Raw genomic sequence first — 17,369 nt, forward strand, 5'->3', positions numbered from 1 at the left:
AATTATAATAATATCACTGAATTGAAAATTTTCACCAACGGACGGGAAAAGGCACCCCTGAGGATATTAAATGCTGTGAAAATCTCTCTATTTTATGAACTGTATTCGCGATCGCAACACTCGAATACGCCATCTGGGGAGAGACCGGTTTCATGCCTTTATCCCTTCTCCCTTCCCTCTCCTCCTCTTTTCAGTTGTATAGGAATGTACTACGATAATTTCCCTTTTCTTAATATTTTTCCTTTTTATTTAATAAAAATATTTTTTAAAATTTCTATGATACTTTTCTTTAGAACTATGTTTAATGTAGTTTTTAGTTCCATATAGTTTTTCAAGTTAAAAGATTTTAATCTATGTGAAAATCAAGAGAGAAACTAATGTACTTCCTTCCTCTATGACTTTCCACACGCTAATGGGGAAAGCATGTGAAGTGTTGCCATAGGAAAAGAGTTCTGCTCTACGCCACCTGCAGCCCATTTCGATCGCCAATTCATGCTGAGTAGTAGTGCTTTATTTATGTCGCACTACAGCTACACAATGGCCTATTGCCGACGGTCGGTTCGGAGCCTTTTTGGAGAATTGTGATGGCATATCTTCGGATCATTCTCAGGAATGTTTCCCAGACCGTTGCCAATAGCCTATAAAGTACTACATACTACTTTTCACTACGGTGGTTGTCGTGCTTGAAACAAATGCAGCAAAAACGATTCCTTAGTATGATTTGCATCAAAAAGCCTGATAGTTGAAGTTGTAGTGCTTAAAATGTATTATTTTTAATCTTAGCTTTTATTTGAAGTGAAGTGAAAATTTGTTGCTATTGTTTCGATTAAATTCGATTTTTATGTACATAACATAGGTTAGCGGGATGAAGGCTTTTTCTTGGCTTGTAGGGAATTATGCTTGTGCATAATTTATATATCTGAGGATGGTTTACGTCGTAATTAAATTGGAGAGATTTGGACAGATTCCTCTTCACTCTTACTTTTTTGTTCGATTAAAAATTGTTTTCCTAAGCCTATGTAATGTCAGAGAAAGAATTTAATATGCCTTTATCTCGCACTAGATCTTTAGTGACAAGTATAAATGGGAATCAAAGCTCAACACCGAAGGAATCATTCCTTCCTCAGATTACTGACAAGAACATTAAAACATCCCTACCGCCGATTAAAAGTCAGACAGTCGGGGGCTTTAAGACTGCTTACCAAAATAACACTAATCGTCATATTTACGAAAACGAAAGTGACCATTCATCGTCTAAAGCAGTTCCTCAGCTCCCCGAAGTCCGTCCTGCAACGAGTGGGGACAGCTCATCAAGCAACAAAAGTAGTAAAGCAAAAGTTCTTGTTGCTACCCCAGAGCAGGTGATGAAACTTTACATGCATAAATTAACTCCATATGAACATTGGGAAATTTATTCCTATTCGCACATATATTTTCTTGGTGCAAACGCAAAAAAAAGGCAAGGTGTTATAGGTGCTCCATCGAACTGTGGCTATGATGATAGCACTGGTTCCTATCTTCATGTGCCCCATGATCAGATATCATATCGATATGAAATGTTAAAAGTTATTGGTAAAGGAAGTTTTGGTCAAGTCATTAAAGCTTATGATCATAAAAACAATCAATACGTTGCTCTGAAAATGGTTCGTAATGAGAAAAGGTTTTATCGCCAAGCTCAAGAAGAAATTAGAATTCTAGATCATTTAAGAAAGCAAGATAAAGATAACACAATGAATATTGTACATATGTTTGAGCATTTCACATTCCGTAATCACGTTTGTATCACATTCGAGCTTCTCAGTATTAATCTTTATGAACTTATAAAGAAAAATAAATTTCAAGGCTTTAGTCTAACTTTAGTTCGCAAATTTGCACATTCATTGTTACAATGTTTAGATGCTTTATACAGAAATAAAATAATTCATTGTGATTTGAAACCTGAAAATGTTCTGCTAAAACAACAAGGACGTAGTGGTATTAAGGTGATAGATTTTGGATCTAGCTGCTTTGAGGATCAAAGAGTGTATACATATATACAGTCTAGATTTTATCGTGCTCCTGAGATTATTCTTGGTTCAAAGTATGGAATGCCTATTGATATGTGGAGCTTAGGTTGTATATTAGCTGAACTTCTTACTGGTTATCCATTACTTCCAGGAGAAGATGAAAGTGACCAATTAGCTTGCATGATAGAACTTTTGGGAATGCCATCTGTAGCTCTAATAGAACAATCTAAACGTGCCAAGACTTTTATCAATTCGAAAGGTTATCCTCGTTATTGTACAGCTACAGTACAACCAGATGGTAAAGTGGTTCTAAGTGGAGGAAGGTCACGTAGAGGTAAATTGCGAGGTCCTCCAGCTAGCAAAGATTGGGTTAGAGCTCTTCGTGGATGTGATGATGTTCTTTTTATAGATTTTTTGAAACGTTGTCTTGAATGGGATCCTAATGCACGCTTAACCCCACCTGCTGCTTTGCGGCACGGTTGGCTACGACGACGGCTACCACGTCCACCACAAAGTACTAGTAATACAGCAGATCCATCTCACCAAATATATGTTCAAGATAGTTTAGGAAGTGGTGGTGCAACAGCTGTTCGTTCTAGTCTCACATCAAAACCTAATATAAATACTTCTAAAACTAGAAGCTCTTTAAACAGTGCAGGGGAAACAGCGACAATTGACTGTCGTACATTACCTACTATTGGTAAGATTCCTTAACATATGTGATATTTAGATTATTATAGTTTTTATGATGAGCTTTTGCAACACATAGTGACTTTTAACTAACTATAATAATTTGCCAGTTCCTCTCTTTTATGTTGAATTGCGTTTGCTTCTATGCCAATGTGTTTTTGTGCTGTGGTTTGCGTGATTTTCTCTATTTTAAATTTATTGTGTATTTATCGTTAATACACCATCCACAAATATTTTGCTATAGTTAAAAAAACAAATCTTTTTATCAACACATGTATAGATAAGTACTTTAACATACTTTATAGAATGAATTGAAGTTATTTTTTAATTGAAATTCTAGTATGACATTTAATATAAAAGTTTGGAATTATCTAAAATAATAAGTTTTGTTTTATACTTTAAATTTTTCTCTTGTGCTCAAAACTACCCCAAGACTTGAACTATTAAAAATCATTATAGGGGTGTTAAGTAATATGTTAGGTAAAAATAGATGTCTTTTTTTCAGCATAATTTTATGGTCGGCCGTGAACAAGATTATAAAAAATTGTTCCTTAACTTTCAAATTTCGTATATTTATTAAAAAAAATATATCATTAAACCTGTAATATTATTTACCTATGTCTTTTCAAATACAAAAAAATTGAAAAGATATTTCTTTATAATATACTATATTTTTAGATGTCTTCCAGCTTGATTTTTGGTCTCTCTTTGTCATTTTACTATTTATAAATTAATTATAATAAATGAAATACCAATAAATAAATTTGCTACTTGTAAAATATTTTTTATAAATGTTATTCCAGTAGTGTGATACATTGAAAGTAAACCTAAGGTATAATTTTTTTTTCTCTTGTAAATTTAATTTTAAAAATTAAAACTTTGGTTCAATGAAATTACAGTTTTATTTATATTTCAACTAAATTTTTTGAAAAATTAACAAAAATATATGAAAAGCTTTATGTCAAACCATAGTTTAAGATAATATTGAAAGTTATTACTTAAAAACTAATTTTAGTCTTATTGTAAAATGTGGCGGAATTTTTTTTATGGTCATTTATAGCAATATTCATTAGTCAATTATTAATTAGTCATTTATAACTATAAAAATTTCTCAAAATTTAAGTTTTCAAATTAAATTATAGAAGAAAAATTGTTTCACCTTAGGCTTATTTTCTACATATCAAATTATAACAATAAATTTCTAAATATTCTAACTGGTTATTCGTAAATAGTAAATTTATTTATCAGTTTATTTTCAAATTTTATAGTTGAAAATGAATTAATAGTTGTAGTTTAATTTTAAAACCTCAACAATTGACAACATTTTTGCTTTAAACCAGAATGGAATGCATTTAAAAATAAAGTATATTTATAAACAAAAATTGTTCAATATTAAAACAATTGATCATTAAAAAAGTAGTTAACTTTAAAAAATTATAAACATCATTGCACTTTTGCTAGTGCTTAAAAAAATGTCTGTGGGCATCTAAATTATGTTCGTGACATTTGAAATATATATATTTTGTGTATGGCCTTAAACTAGAGGAAACATACCCATGAAAGTTGAAGTGTAAGACATCAATTCTGGTTATCTTTTTTATCTAAAGTTTAGTTAATTAATTCTAAGCTTTCACTCATCATGATATACTAATAGAATGATATTACATGATGCATAGTTGCCAACTTTTACACTTTATGCAGGATATCTTTTTGGTAGCAAAATGAATATTTTAACATTTTATTCTTTGTACTATATGTGATTTTAAATTATTTGGATAACTGCAATGAAATAGACAATGGGAAGCATTTGTCCTTAGCGGCAGCAGAGTTTTTTTCCTCCAGCAGTCTGCAACACAAGGTAGACTGTTAGAAATGGTCTGTAGAAAATGAAATTTCCCCCAGTAACTACTTGGTTAAAAATAACATTAAAATGTAATATATTTTATGTAGTTTTGATACTTATATAAAAAAGCTTTGAACAAAATGATTGACTGTTTTGATAAAAATGGTCAATATAGATGGAGCAGTGGTTTCAAAATAAATGAATATAAAAAAAATCATTAGGAAAATTAACTAAAAGGACAAAGATATAAATGAAATTAAAGGGAAAATTATTGAGAAATGAATGTTGTAAATCCACAATGGCAATTTTTAATTTATTTTTAATCTATACAAGTATATAAATTTTTAATATATATATATATGTATATTATATATATATATATATTTATATTGTATGTAATATAGTTTTATTATATACAATTTTTAATTAATACAAGGTAAGCAATTCGATACATTCTCTACAGTTTTTTAAAAATTATTTGGGAGTTGATAGATATGTTTATTACATCATTTGATTTGATTCATATAAAAGAAACCAATTCCAGAGTTGTTTGTATTTCTGAACAAAAGGTCTGCATAACACAGTCAAGCATGTTATAAAAAGGGGAATGCATTGATATATTTATGAAAAGATTCCTAGTTAAATCTTCTATACTCAGAGTATTCTTCAATGGAGATTTTCATTTTTGGAAACTGCGAATAATCGAACTTGAATAAATATAATACCTTGAAAAAAGTTCATCCACACTTTCACTATTTTTTGTCTCATCAAACTGCTTCAGGAGTGAGCCCATAAACTTATCAAAAAAATTAATATCTGTTTCAAAATTTTCAGTCAGATCACAATCCTTTAGAAATATTTTATTTAATACTCAAAATAATTTTTCAATGAAAGATGGGATAGAGTGCTCGGCTCCCAATGAGGTGAACCAGGTTCAAATCCCGGCGATGGCTGATTGATTTGAATTCTGTACCCAGCTCGCACAGTGCTGATGTAAAATATCCTCAGTGGTAGACGAATCATGGGTTAAAGTCCCCTTGCATCAGGCTTACTGTGTCTATTTTTTTTTTTTTTTTGGTTTTCTTCTCCGTGTAACGGAAATACAGGATATTTTCATCAAGAAATCTTCCATGAAGGCTAATTTCTCCCAATGCTTGATCCAGAAGTTCCCTTGTCATCTATATTTGGTTTAAAATTACAAGGATACGAAGTTGAACATTGGTAGTTGTAAACTGAAAATTCGGTCGGCTGTTCAGCAGGGTTGTTACTCCACAGGGAAAACCTGGAAAATACAGGGAATTTAAAAATTACCTAAAATGACAGGGAATTTAAAAATCACCTAAAATACAGGGAATTTTTAGTTTTTCTTTACGAACTGGGAAAATACAGGGAATTTTGTTTCTTATTTTTGTCTTTTAAAAAATGGTGACCACTCAAAGCGCTATCTATGGCAGATTGATGATTCAGCTATACTAAACTACTTAATTTACTCTAGCATTATTTGTTTTCAATATGTTTAGCTGTACCTTTTTTCTCTAAGTTTCTAAGCTAATTAAATTTAGTATAGTTAGTACAATATAGCTCACTTGTTAGTACATATATAGTTAGTTCATAGTTAGTACTATATAGCTCTGCACAAAAGTGCAGTGATAGTGTGTTTCCTCTTAATATATTGTGTATAATATCCTTCCTTCCTTCCTCACTGGCTCGACAGCCCAGGATGGGCCTTGGCCTTCTCCAGTAGTTTTTTCCAAGCTGTCCTTCTTTTGGCAATGGACTTCCAATTCTTTATTTTTAATATAGATAAATCTTTCTCCAGGGTATCTAGCCATCTGAGATTTGGCCTGCCCCTTCTACGTGTTCCTGTCGGCCGGGCATCAAAAATCTTTTTCACAATACGGTCTTCTTCCATTCTTACTAAGTGGCCTGCCCATTTTATCTTTTGGACCTTAATGAATCTTACGATGTCTGGTTCATTATATGATCGATAGAGTTCTAAATTTGATCTTCTTAACCACTGACCGTTTTTATTAATTCCTCCAAAAATGCACCGTAATATCTTTCTCTCAAATATGCTCAGCATTTCTTCATCTGCACGAGTCAATGTCCATGTTTCACAAGCATATGTTAAAACTGACCTAATGAGGCCTTTAAATAATAACAGCTTTGTTTTTCTCTTGACTACATTTGATCTTAAAAACTTTCTTAATCCATAAAGGCACCTATTTGCTGCTGTGATTCTCTTTCGTATTTCTGCAGTTACATCGTTCCTGTTATTTATTTCAGAGCCTAAATACGTGAAGCTGTCCACTACCTCGAATGAATGTCCCCCAATTTTTAGATGGGTACTCCTGTGGGCTGTTTTAGTACAAGGCATATATTTAGTTTTATTTTCATTTATTTTTAGACCCATCTTCAGGGCCTCTTTCTCTAAAGAAATAAAGGCCTCTTCAAGTGCTCTTGGTGTTCGAGCAATAATTCCTATATCGTCAGCAAAAGCCAACAATTGTATTGACTTATTAAATATAGTTCCTCTGTTATTGATTTTTGAATCTCTTATTACCTTTTCTAATGCTAGATTAAAGAGGAGACAGGCTAAAGAATCTCCCTGTCGCACACCATTTTTTATTTCTAATGGCTCTGATAAACAATTCTGTATTTTTACCATGATTTTAGTTTCACTTAGTGTTAGGTTAATCAATCTCACCAATTTTTCTGGTATTTTAAATTCTCTCATTGCCATGATCAGAGCTTTTCTGTTAATACTATCATAGGCGGTTTTAAAGTCAATGAACAGGTTGTGCAAATCAATTCCAAATTCTCTCGTTTTCTCCAATATCTGCTGAATGGCAAAAATTTGCTCAGTAGTTGATCTTCCCCTTCTAAAACCACTTTGATACTCTCCTATTATTCCCTCTGAAAACATAGTAAGTCTATTGAATAAAATATTTGAGAATACCTTATAGCTCGTGCAAAGTAAGTTAATTCCTCGATAGTTTGAGCATTCAAGAACATCTCCCTTTTTATTAATTACACAAGTCAAACTAATTTTCCAATCCTCTGGGATTACTTCCCGTTCCCATATAATTAGTAATAGATCATATATTTTCTTCGCAACCTCCATTCCCCCACCTTTTATTAATTCAGATGGTATGGTGTCAGGGCCAGGAGCTTTATTGTTTTTTAATTTGTCAATTCCCATGATGACCTCTTCCAACGTTGGAGGTGTAACCATTTCTTGGTTATGCATCTGTAAATTGTCTATTGCTATCTCGTCTTCTTCCTCATCACCATTCAACAGATGGTCAAAGTGTTCATTCCATCTGTTCAGCACCTCTTCTCTATCGCTTAAGATCGTTCCTTCCCTGCTTCTGCAAGAGTTTGTTCTTGGCTTGAATTCCTTGCGACCCAAGTTTATTTCTCGAAAGAAAGCTCTGCTTTCCCTTGATCCCCTTAAATGTTCAACATTTTCAAAAAGATCTTCGAAAAATAATCTCTTTTTTTCTTTATGGATCTTCTTCTCTTCTCTTCTTGCTTCTTTATAAGCATTTTCAGCATTTCTTGCATGCCTTGAACTTATCATTCGTTTATAAGCCTCATTCTTTTTATAAGTTGCCATAAAACAATCATTGTCAAACCAGTCCTTTCTTCCGGTTCTCTCGATCTTTTCCACAACCTGGTCTCCTGTTTCGATAAGAGCTCTCTTAATAACATTCCATTCCCTGTTAACATCATCCCTTTCTGAAGAATCATCAGTCACTTCAAGCCTCCTTTCAATTTGTTCCTGGAACTTTTTTCTTGTAGTCTCTTTTTTTAGCTGTTCACCATCATATTTTTTCAGACGTTCTCCGTGAGCTTTACGAATATTTGATATTCTGGCTCTAACCTCTGCCAGAACTAGAAAATGATCGGAATCTATGTTTGCCCCACGATAAGATCTTACGTCCAGTATATCCGATTTGTGTCTTGAATCAATTAAAATATGGTCAATCTGGTTGTAAGTATTTCCATTAGGAGATTTCCAAGTCATTTTATGAATTCTTTTATGTTGGAACATTGTACTTGGTATGACCATATTATGATCTGTAGCAAAATCTATGAGTCTTTTTCCGTTGTCATTTGAAATATCATGAAGACTATACCCTCCAATCAATGGCCTGAACTCTTTTTCCACTCCAATTTTTGCATTTGCATCCCCTAGAAAGATTTTAACGTCATTTTTAGGACATGAATTATATAATCTATGTAGCTCCTCGTAGAAAAGCTCCTTTTCCGCGCCATCTTTGTCCTCTGTAGGAGCATGAAAGTTGATAAAACTGTAGTTAAAGAAAATGCCCTTTATCCTTATTTTGCATAGTCTAGGTGTCCTGCAATCAAAATCAATCAGAAGTGGTCTTATTCTCTTACTCAATATGAAACCAGTACCAAACGTGTTTTTCTCTATCACAGCTATAGACAACTGTATGATTTTTCTTTTCAATTATTCCCTCTCCTGTCCATCGAATTTCTTGCACAGCCAACAAATCAATTCTATAGCTGTCAACTTGTTCAATCAGCATTTGCAACCCCTTATTTCTATACAATGATCGAACATTCCACGATCCAATTCTCATATGCCTCAAACCATTTCCAGTCCGTTTCCTTAAAGTCAGCCCGGGTTTATTTTCTACTTGAGATTTCGTAACATGGAGTTTTTTACAGGGTGGGGTTGTTGGCCCAACCCCCAACCTGGAGGACCAGGGTGTTCCTCTTCGTCTGGTGTCTCCCCTCCGGTGGTGTCGCCTGGTTCGTCTGGTGTCTCTCTGGTGTATAATATCTACAGGGAATATTTTTTCCTGATTAGAGTGGCAACCCTGTTCAATGACAGTTATAAAAACGAATGAAAGTGTAAAATTTATTTGTATTCATAAATTGTATCATTTTCTAAAAAATATGAAATGTATAGTTTGAAAGGATACTATTGACCCATGGGAAATTGTCTATCCGCTGAACACTTTGAACATCTGCAACTAATAATAAATTAAAAATCTGAGTACACGTCTATCATGCCGTGCAAATAAAATTTTTTTCTCACATGCAGCTATTAGTACCTTATAATCACTGATAAGTATTTTATTTTATTATGAAGCGAATTTCATAGTTTTGAAAATTTTCAGTCTATAAAATATGTTAGAAAATTTTTCATCTCATTTTAGCAACTTTTCGTATTTTAACCCTTACGTAAACTCTTTCATTGAGTCACGTATGAGTGTATGAACTTTTTTTTAAAATACTGGCATTTCTGCATGCTTCTGGACAAGTTCTGTTCAATGCATCATTGTCCCATGATGTAGCAATTTCGTTTTTTTACTCCTAATTCTACATACTGGCCATCTATGCACGTAACTAATTTTTTTTTCTGAGAAAATCTACGCCAAAACCAAATTTTGAGGTGTATTCAATCTACTTAAAGCAAGACCTTGTCATATAAAATCATCAAATTCATGTTTAAAATAAGGTGCATGGAATAAATTGTTCTTATTTAATCTTAAAATGGGCACTCTTATCCCTACAACTTGGCTGCTTCTATAGTGTATTGTGACTTTTTCAGTTATAATGCCCACTGGCAGATCATTACTTCTTACATAATTAGTTATCTCTTGTTGTAATATATAATGAATATTCTTTGGAATGGTTCTTTACTTCCACATTACAACCAGTATTGTCTTAAACAATTATTAGATTCTCATGGGAGTCAGAAGACATTTTTTGGAGGCAAAATATGCAGCATTTGCACAGTTCAAATAATTCGTTTTACTAACATTTTCAAGTTTAATGATTCTTGCTCAAATTGATAATTTCTCATAAAACATGTTTGCCTGTATTGAGACAGGGCTAAAGAGAATAGAAGAGCTAGTTCACTCCGCTCTTAGAGCTGAAGCTACGATTTCGCTCCTCATGACGTCACTGTGTCCACAGATCTCGGAGATCGCAAGCAAAGATATGATAACTTCGCATCTTTCTCTTTGTAAAAATAAGTTACACTTTTTCTGGTTATTAGCCTTCAAACTTTACGTAATTAACACATTATTTCTGTTCATAAACATATTTTAAAAAAAACTTTCTTGGTTATTATATTAAAAAAAAATACCATTTTAAACTTATAAAAATGTTTTGCTAGTTGGTGAAAATGACACGATAAATACTTTATTTTAAAAAGTTCAGTTTTAACTTTAACTATTAAGAAAAATGAAGGCATATATCGACACTTTTTTTATCTACATATTCTTTTATAACGATAAGTTAAGGATCGGCGCGGCGAGAGATATTTCAAAGGAGTGAACCAGCCCTTCTATTCTCTTTAGCCCTGGTATTGAGGTGTCTTTTGACATATTTTAAATGCCTAAAAGCAGCAGGAAGATAAGAATCAGTGAAAGATTCACCGAATTTAAAGTCATAAATTAAAATTAATCTACAATATTTATATAGTGGACCATTATCAGATCTCATTAAATAGCTGGACCATTTCACAAGTTTGTTGATTGAACGAGCATTGATTAGTAAATCTGCTTTCTCTTTATCTGTTTAAATCTCATTCTTAGCATCGCTTCTAGTAATCAGCAGTTATTACTAATACTACTAAAAATTTTAGTGCTTCGAAAGAACAAATAGCACAATTTTGAGGAAGAGATAAGGATATGTATTCAAAGTTATGGCAAGATTCCAACGTACTACCTCCATTCTACAAGGCAATTGAAGGAACGGAGTGAGCGCTCTGCCAGGCTGGCCTCCCTAAAAGAAATTTACTTACTTAAAATATTTGTTTGTTTTAAAGTCATGTCAATCACTTTCTACCAGATAGTTGGCTTAGTTTAAAATTGAATTTGTTTGAAAATAATAAATAAGCTACTAAAATTTTATTTTAAATAAACTTTGCTAAATATTTTTTTTTTATGATCTGTACTGTGAATCATGAGGAAAATGCTCTTTTATGAAGAAAAAAAAATCTATTCACTAACTAAGCACCTATCAGAGTTAGTAAATTTGATCTACTCTCTCTTTGAAAATGAGTTAATGTTCTTTTGAGCATTTTATATTATTCTTTGTTGAAAAAAAAAAAAAACTCTCCATTTGTAATGCTGGCTGGGTTTAAAAAAACCCCTGAAAAAACAGCTTTTTTTGGTTTATTTAAAACAAAGGCTCAAATAATTCTTAAGGCTCTAAATTAAATGTAATTAAGCTGTTGTAAAGTATAATCGTGAAAGCCTTTTCAATTATTAATTAATATTATCAATACACAATTAAAAAATATTTACTTTTCATTTCATAAACATGCTAATATAATAAAAAAGAATAACTGAAGATTTTAAAAATGCCTACATTAATTAACATTTCACCTTTACATGCAAATAAAAATTTAATATTAAAAGATTGTATTAATCTGTAAAAGACTGAATGTGAAAAGAAAGTTCTCATTTGCTTGTTAATATATATAAATGTGTCATACTTTAGCATTATTTAATATCAATTATTTGCAGAGTATTCAATTTACAATTGTATCAATTTAATTAAAAAAATGATCATGTCTCCCCCACCTCCCACTTGATGAAATACAAGTTTTAGCTTAAAAGAGAATAAAAAATGTGAGGTAATTTATTTTTGAATTAAACTTATACTATTGTATTTTCGTATTATATATTTAAAATATTAAAATCATTAATAAAACGATACTTTATAAAAATTAAAAATAAGCTGAGAAAAAATCAGTAAAGCACTTCATTCTCATTTGTGCATTTGATTGTAGCAAGCATAATGTAATTTTTAACAATATTGAAAAACTTTTGATCTTAATTTGTTGTACACACTTTTTTAAATAATTGAAAGAAAAAAAATCAGAGCACATAGTTTGTGATGGTTCATATTATTTTGTTTTTTGGAGACTTATGACTTAACTATTAAATTTAATCATGTTAATTTATTTTATAAATATATTTTTGAACAGGGGTATTAGGAGGTAAGCAGTTGAAAATTACATGTATATTTATTTAATGTAACTCATAATAACAATTATTCTCAAGATTATTGGAAAATTTACATAAATTATGGAAAATCAAGTTAGTATTTACAAGATTTTTACTTATAAAAAGAAAAATGCAAGCTTTGTTTTTTTCCCCTTAAAAAAATAAACCCCTTTGATTTAAGCCAGCCAACCCTGAATGCTGTAACATTTAACTCATTTTAAAGACCTGTGCTTAAACCCTGTGGCAGAATTTTTTCGGGCTTTCTGCGACATACCTCTAATAATAATATCTTTCTGCAAGATACTTTTAAAAATAACAAATATACATGTTACTAAATTAAAGTAACAGAAGTGTCAAAAATTCAAAATAAATAAATAAATAATTCTTTTTGGATGAAATAAAATAATTTTTTAATTAAATATGTAATTTTTTTAATTCTAATATTATGGGTGATGTTCTCACATTTTGTAGGGTGAAAACACACTGATTATTTCCTCTTTCGCATTTTGTAAATCATCGCATTAAAAAAATAATTAAAAAATCGTGAAATCCGTAGCAGTAGCTAGAGAGAAAAAGATCGACGACGAAACCATGTGAATCGAATGATGAAAAAGGCTAGGGGAGAGGGGGGTACATTTCAACATGGGACACCTTGATTTCTGCCTTCTAATATTACTTAATGATTGGCCAATATGACAGACAATAAGCTTTAATTATGCATAACTGTTGACATTTAGTTTTAAGCACTTTCTTTTTACCACTGTTGTGTTACTCTGTGGAACATGTTTTAACATTCCAAAAGTAAAAAGACAGTTTTGATTTTAAACTTTAAGTAATCTTTTAATAAGGTAAGTGATATTTATTCATCAACTAGTTTATTTAATTCTGCTTCAAACTGCTGTATTATTTATTAGTAATAAGTCTTTTTCTAAAGTGGTTGATAATACTTTAACCAAAATGTCTGTACCAGAGGCAAATTTCAACAGACCTTAGGGGGCACATTTCAACAGTGTTGAAAGGTGTCCCGGGCTTATTATTATTTTTTTTTAAGTAACCTTGCAGAAGTCATTAGTCTGCAAAAAGCCCATTAATTACGGATGTTGCATTCAAAATACTCAACTTTTTCTGTAAGGCATTAGTTTAAACTTTTTGAAAAACATGTGAATGTGTTCAAGGAAGCATGTTTGCAAAAAAAATTTCAATTATATTAATTTTTTTTAAAAGCTTAAAATCAAGATTCAGTTAGTTGCATTGTTGTTAAAAATAGAATTTATTAACAGGGAATTCATTAAACGAGTCAATAAAAGAATTATTTTAAAATTTTATAAAAATATTCAAGAAAATTTGATTTAGAATAAAAATAATTTAATTTTAAGAAAATTGAAAAGCTTGAGATGTAACATATTTAATAAAATGCTCAATCCTGTTATTTTACCTTCTCACAGTTTATAAAAATGGTGCGAACATATAAAAAAATGCGCATTAAACCAGAAGTTAGAGAAAGAAACATTGAAAAAGCAATGGAAGCTGTCAGGAATGATGCATCTTTAATAGCAGCACCAAACTTATTTCGAATGGACTTTTCAGCTTTATTTTATAGATTTAAAAAAAATGAAGTCAAATAATTTTTTGGTTGATGAAATCAAACAATGTACAACTAACACAAAATGCTACAGTTCTAAATACAAAAGCCAACAAGTTTTTGATGTCCAGCAAGAAACCCTGGATGTTGGAGTCATAGGGCCATTCAAATCTGAATTGAGAGTAGCACAAAATGATTGGATGATATTGAATCCAGGTAAGACCATTAGCATACGTAACTTGGCTGCAATAGCAAATACTTTAACATTTACAAACAAAAACATCACTGCAGGTTTCCAAAAAACTGGAATCTGGCCCTTTTCACGTACCATTTTTACTGATGAAGACTTTGAACATTCTTCTGTAACAGTTTCGCAAGCTTCTATTAATTCTAGTGAAATTCTTCATGTGAATCAAATTGTTGAAGAAAGGTGTAAAATAGATAGTCTTCAAAGTACTAGTAAAGGAAATCATAATTTTTGTACACCAACAAGGTCAACTGAAAGGAAACCTAAAGAGCCTAGCTTAATAACACCTGTAGATGTGAGACCTTACCCTAAATCTATTACCATGGCTAAAAAAAGAGGTAGGAAAAAGGGAAAGTCGGAAATGTTAACTGAACCCCTGAGAAAAACCGCATTCAAGAAGAAACTATTCGAAGATTGGAATAGACAAGGAAATCAATCTCAAATGAAATTAAGCTAAAGTTAAAACCATCAAAAAAATTATTATTTGTTGAATCTTCTGAAAGTGAGTGTGCAGATGACATTTCTTTACACACTGAATCAGAATATGAAGATTTTTTGACGCCTTCCACTACAGATATTGAAGAACAGATGGATTTTGATATGACTGATGATACAATAATAGAGGTTAATGACTTTGTTCTTATTGAGTTTTGTGGAAAGAAAAAAGAAAGTTCCATTTGTAGAAAAAATTCTAGAGATAGAAGAAGTCAGCTATAAAGTAAATTTTATGAGAAAGAAGGAAGATTCTTGGAAGTTTTATTTTCCAGATAAAGAGTATATTAGTAGTATAGAAAGAAATGACATTAAAATGAAACTGCCTCAACCAAGTTTAAGCAGCGGAACAGTTCGAGCTGTATTTTTCATGACATTCTCCTTAAACTTTGATTTAATTAAAGACAAAATAATATAGAAAAAACCTAAATCAATCCAATATGTTTATTCATTATTTTTATTATTATTCTATGAATAAGTAATTATGATTATGTAGTTAATTTTCCAAAATGTATGATCTTGTTACGTTCTCTTCGATTGTTGAAATGTGCCCCACCACCCGTGGAAAACTGCCCCTCAGGAGGGGTAGATTTCAACAAAATACGTGGTTCACTAAATATTTAAACTTAGGTATTTTGTCTTTGGCTTAGACTTTTAGAAAAAATTGAGAGGTTACCTAAAATATCAATTTAGTAAATAAAAATTAAAACTTAGATTTTGAAAGCAATAAAACTTCCCAAATAATTCTTTAGCAAAAAATGTTGAAAGGTGCCCCTCTCTCCACTACTAAATCCATGTTTTCATTTCAAGATTCAGTTGTTGTAATAAATAATATCGTAATAAAAATATCGGATTTTAAAAACTATGTGGAAATCAATAGCAATAATAATGACTGCATTAAAAAATTTAAACCGAAAATTTCTGCAGAAAAGAAAGCCAAAATTTTTACTTTATTATTCTTTATTTTTCATTACTATCAAAGGAGAAAAGAAAAATCACTAAGCATTTTTTTCACTCCGATGCGCGAGAAAGACACCTTTTGAATATACTGCTGTAGAAAAGATAAAAATCATTCGAAAATTTCTGCAGAAAGAAGAAAAAAATTTGTACTTTCCAAAAGATAAATCTTTTTGCAAAAACTCTATAACGTTCTGCGACAATGTCGCCACGATTCTGCCACGGGGTTTTTAAATGTATAAAAATAAATCTAATAAACTTCACATATTGTTCCTAAAAAGGGTTAATCCTACCTTATTTCTCTTTTACTCTGAAAAAATCTTTTGCTATAAATCTAAAAGTTGGCAACTAGGCTAATGTCTTGGGCATACAATTCATTCAACTATGATTTCTGTTCTCTATTATTCTTTTTAGTTTTCAATCAGCATTCCAAAGCTCTGTCAATTTCAAGAGGAATTTAAACAGTATTTGATTAAATTATTTGAATTTAGGATTGAATGAATTCTTTAGGAAAGGAATCCATTTTATCATTCTCTGCATAAGGGAAAAAACTAAGAGTTTGTTTAGATTTAATATTGCCTAATTAAAAATTATTATAAATACTTAAAAGATGTATGTAATTTTTTTATTCCTCAGTAAGATGTTTTATTAGTGTTCATTATTTATTTTAGAGGGAAAGTTTTTAAACCAAGTTATGAAGCTTCATTTAATTTGTTTATTAATAAATCGGATGATATGTGTTACATGTTGAAAAATTTTTTTTCAACCTTGTTATGATCAGGGTTTAAGCTAAACCAAAATATTAAATTGCTATAAGACTTAATCAAATTTTCATAGGTAAAAAAATTTTAAAGTTTTACTGAAAAAAAAAATTAAGATTTCTTGCGAGTGTAAAACTCAAAGTTATGTATTCTTTCTTACTAAATTTAATTTGTTTGTGTACACTTTTCTTTTCTTTAATAAGTATTTGTTCATACCTATTTTAATAAAACAATCATAAGAATTTTAAGAAAGACATTCTATGATTCTCTTCACTGTTATTTCATATAAGTGTTTATTTTTTATGTAACATCTTGTAAAATTCTTTTAAGAAAAAGGGAAAAATATGGTTTAATTCTAACATCTTTTGATACCTAGTCTTATAGCATTTTGCTATAGATGCTACCTTAGCAAAAACTCTGCTTGTGATTTTTAAGAGTAATTATGTAATATTTTTTATTTCTGAAAAAAATTACAATTGTATACCAGCAATGCATTTTTTTTTCCATCGCAAGACATTCATGAAATCTTTGGAAAACATTTGGTTTTTGAAGGAATTTATTTTTTTTAAAACTGACTGTTAAATTAGTTTATGTGGTTCGTATTGGATTACAAATATTTTCATGTACTATCTAAATTCAATCTTTAAATTTAGTAGCTTTTTGTTGTAAATTTTCTTATGCAGGGCTGCCACCATTACATTGATGTTTCCATTTGCTCTGGTAATTTTTACTTTTAGCCTCCCTCTTTTTTTATTTTTAACAAAAAGAAGCAAATAATAACGATTTCCAAG

The 17,369-nt window shown here is 30.7% G+C and overlaps 1 protein-coding gene across 1 annotated transcript; it reads left to right on the forward strand.

The window, feature by feature from the left end:
- Positions 1-784: 784 nt before the first annotated feature.
- LOC107455571 (dual specificity tyrosine-phosphorylation-regulated kinase 2) lies at positions 785-16,913 on the forward strand. Its single transcript, XM_016073195.4, has one exon. It carries the CDS (start codon positions 1,023-1,025, stop codon positions 2,718-2,720), a length of 1,698 nt encoding a protein of 565 aa, XP_015928681.1. The 5' UTR covers positions 785-1,022; the 3' UTR covers positions 2,721-16,913.
- Positions 16,914-17,369: the final 456 nt, after the last annotated feature.

The sequence above is a fragment of the Parasteatoda tepidariorum genome, chromosome 11, assembly GCF_982258835.1.
Source record: "Parasteatoda tepidariorum strain Cologne lab strain chromosome 11, Ptep-v5.0, whole genome shotgun sequence".
NCBI lineage: Eukaryota > Metazoa > Arthropoda > Arachnida > Araneae > Theridiidae > Parasteatoda > Parasteatoda tepidariorum.

Coding starts and splice junctions, on each gene's coding strand:
- LOC107455571 (XM_016073195.4), top strand. CDS start 1,023: ATGTCAGAGAAAGAATTTAATATGCCTTTATCTCGCACTAGATCTTTA.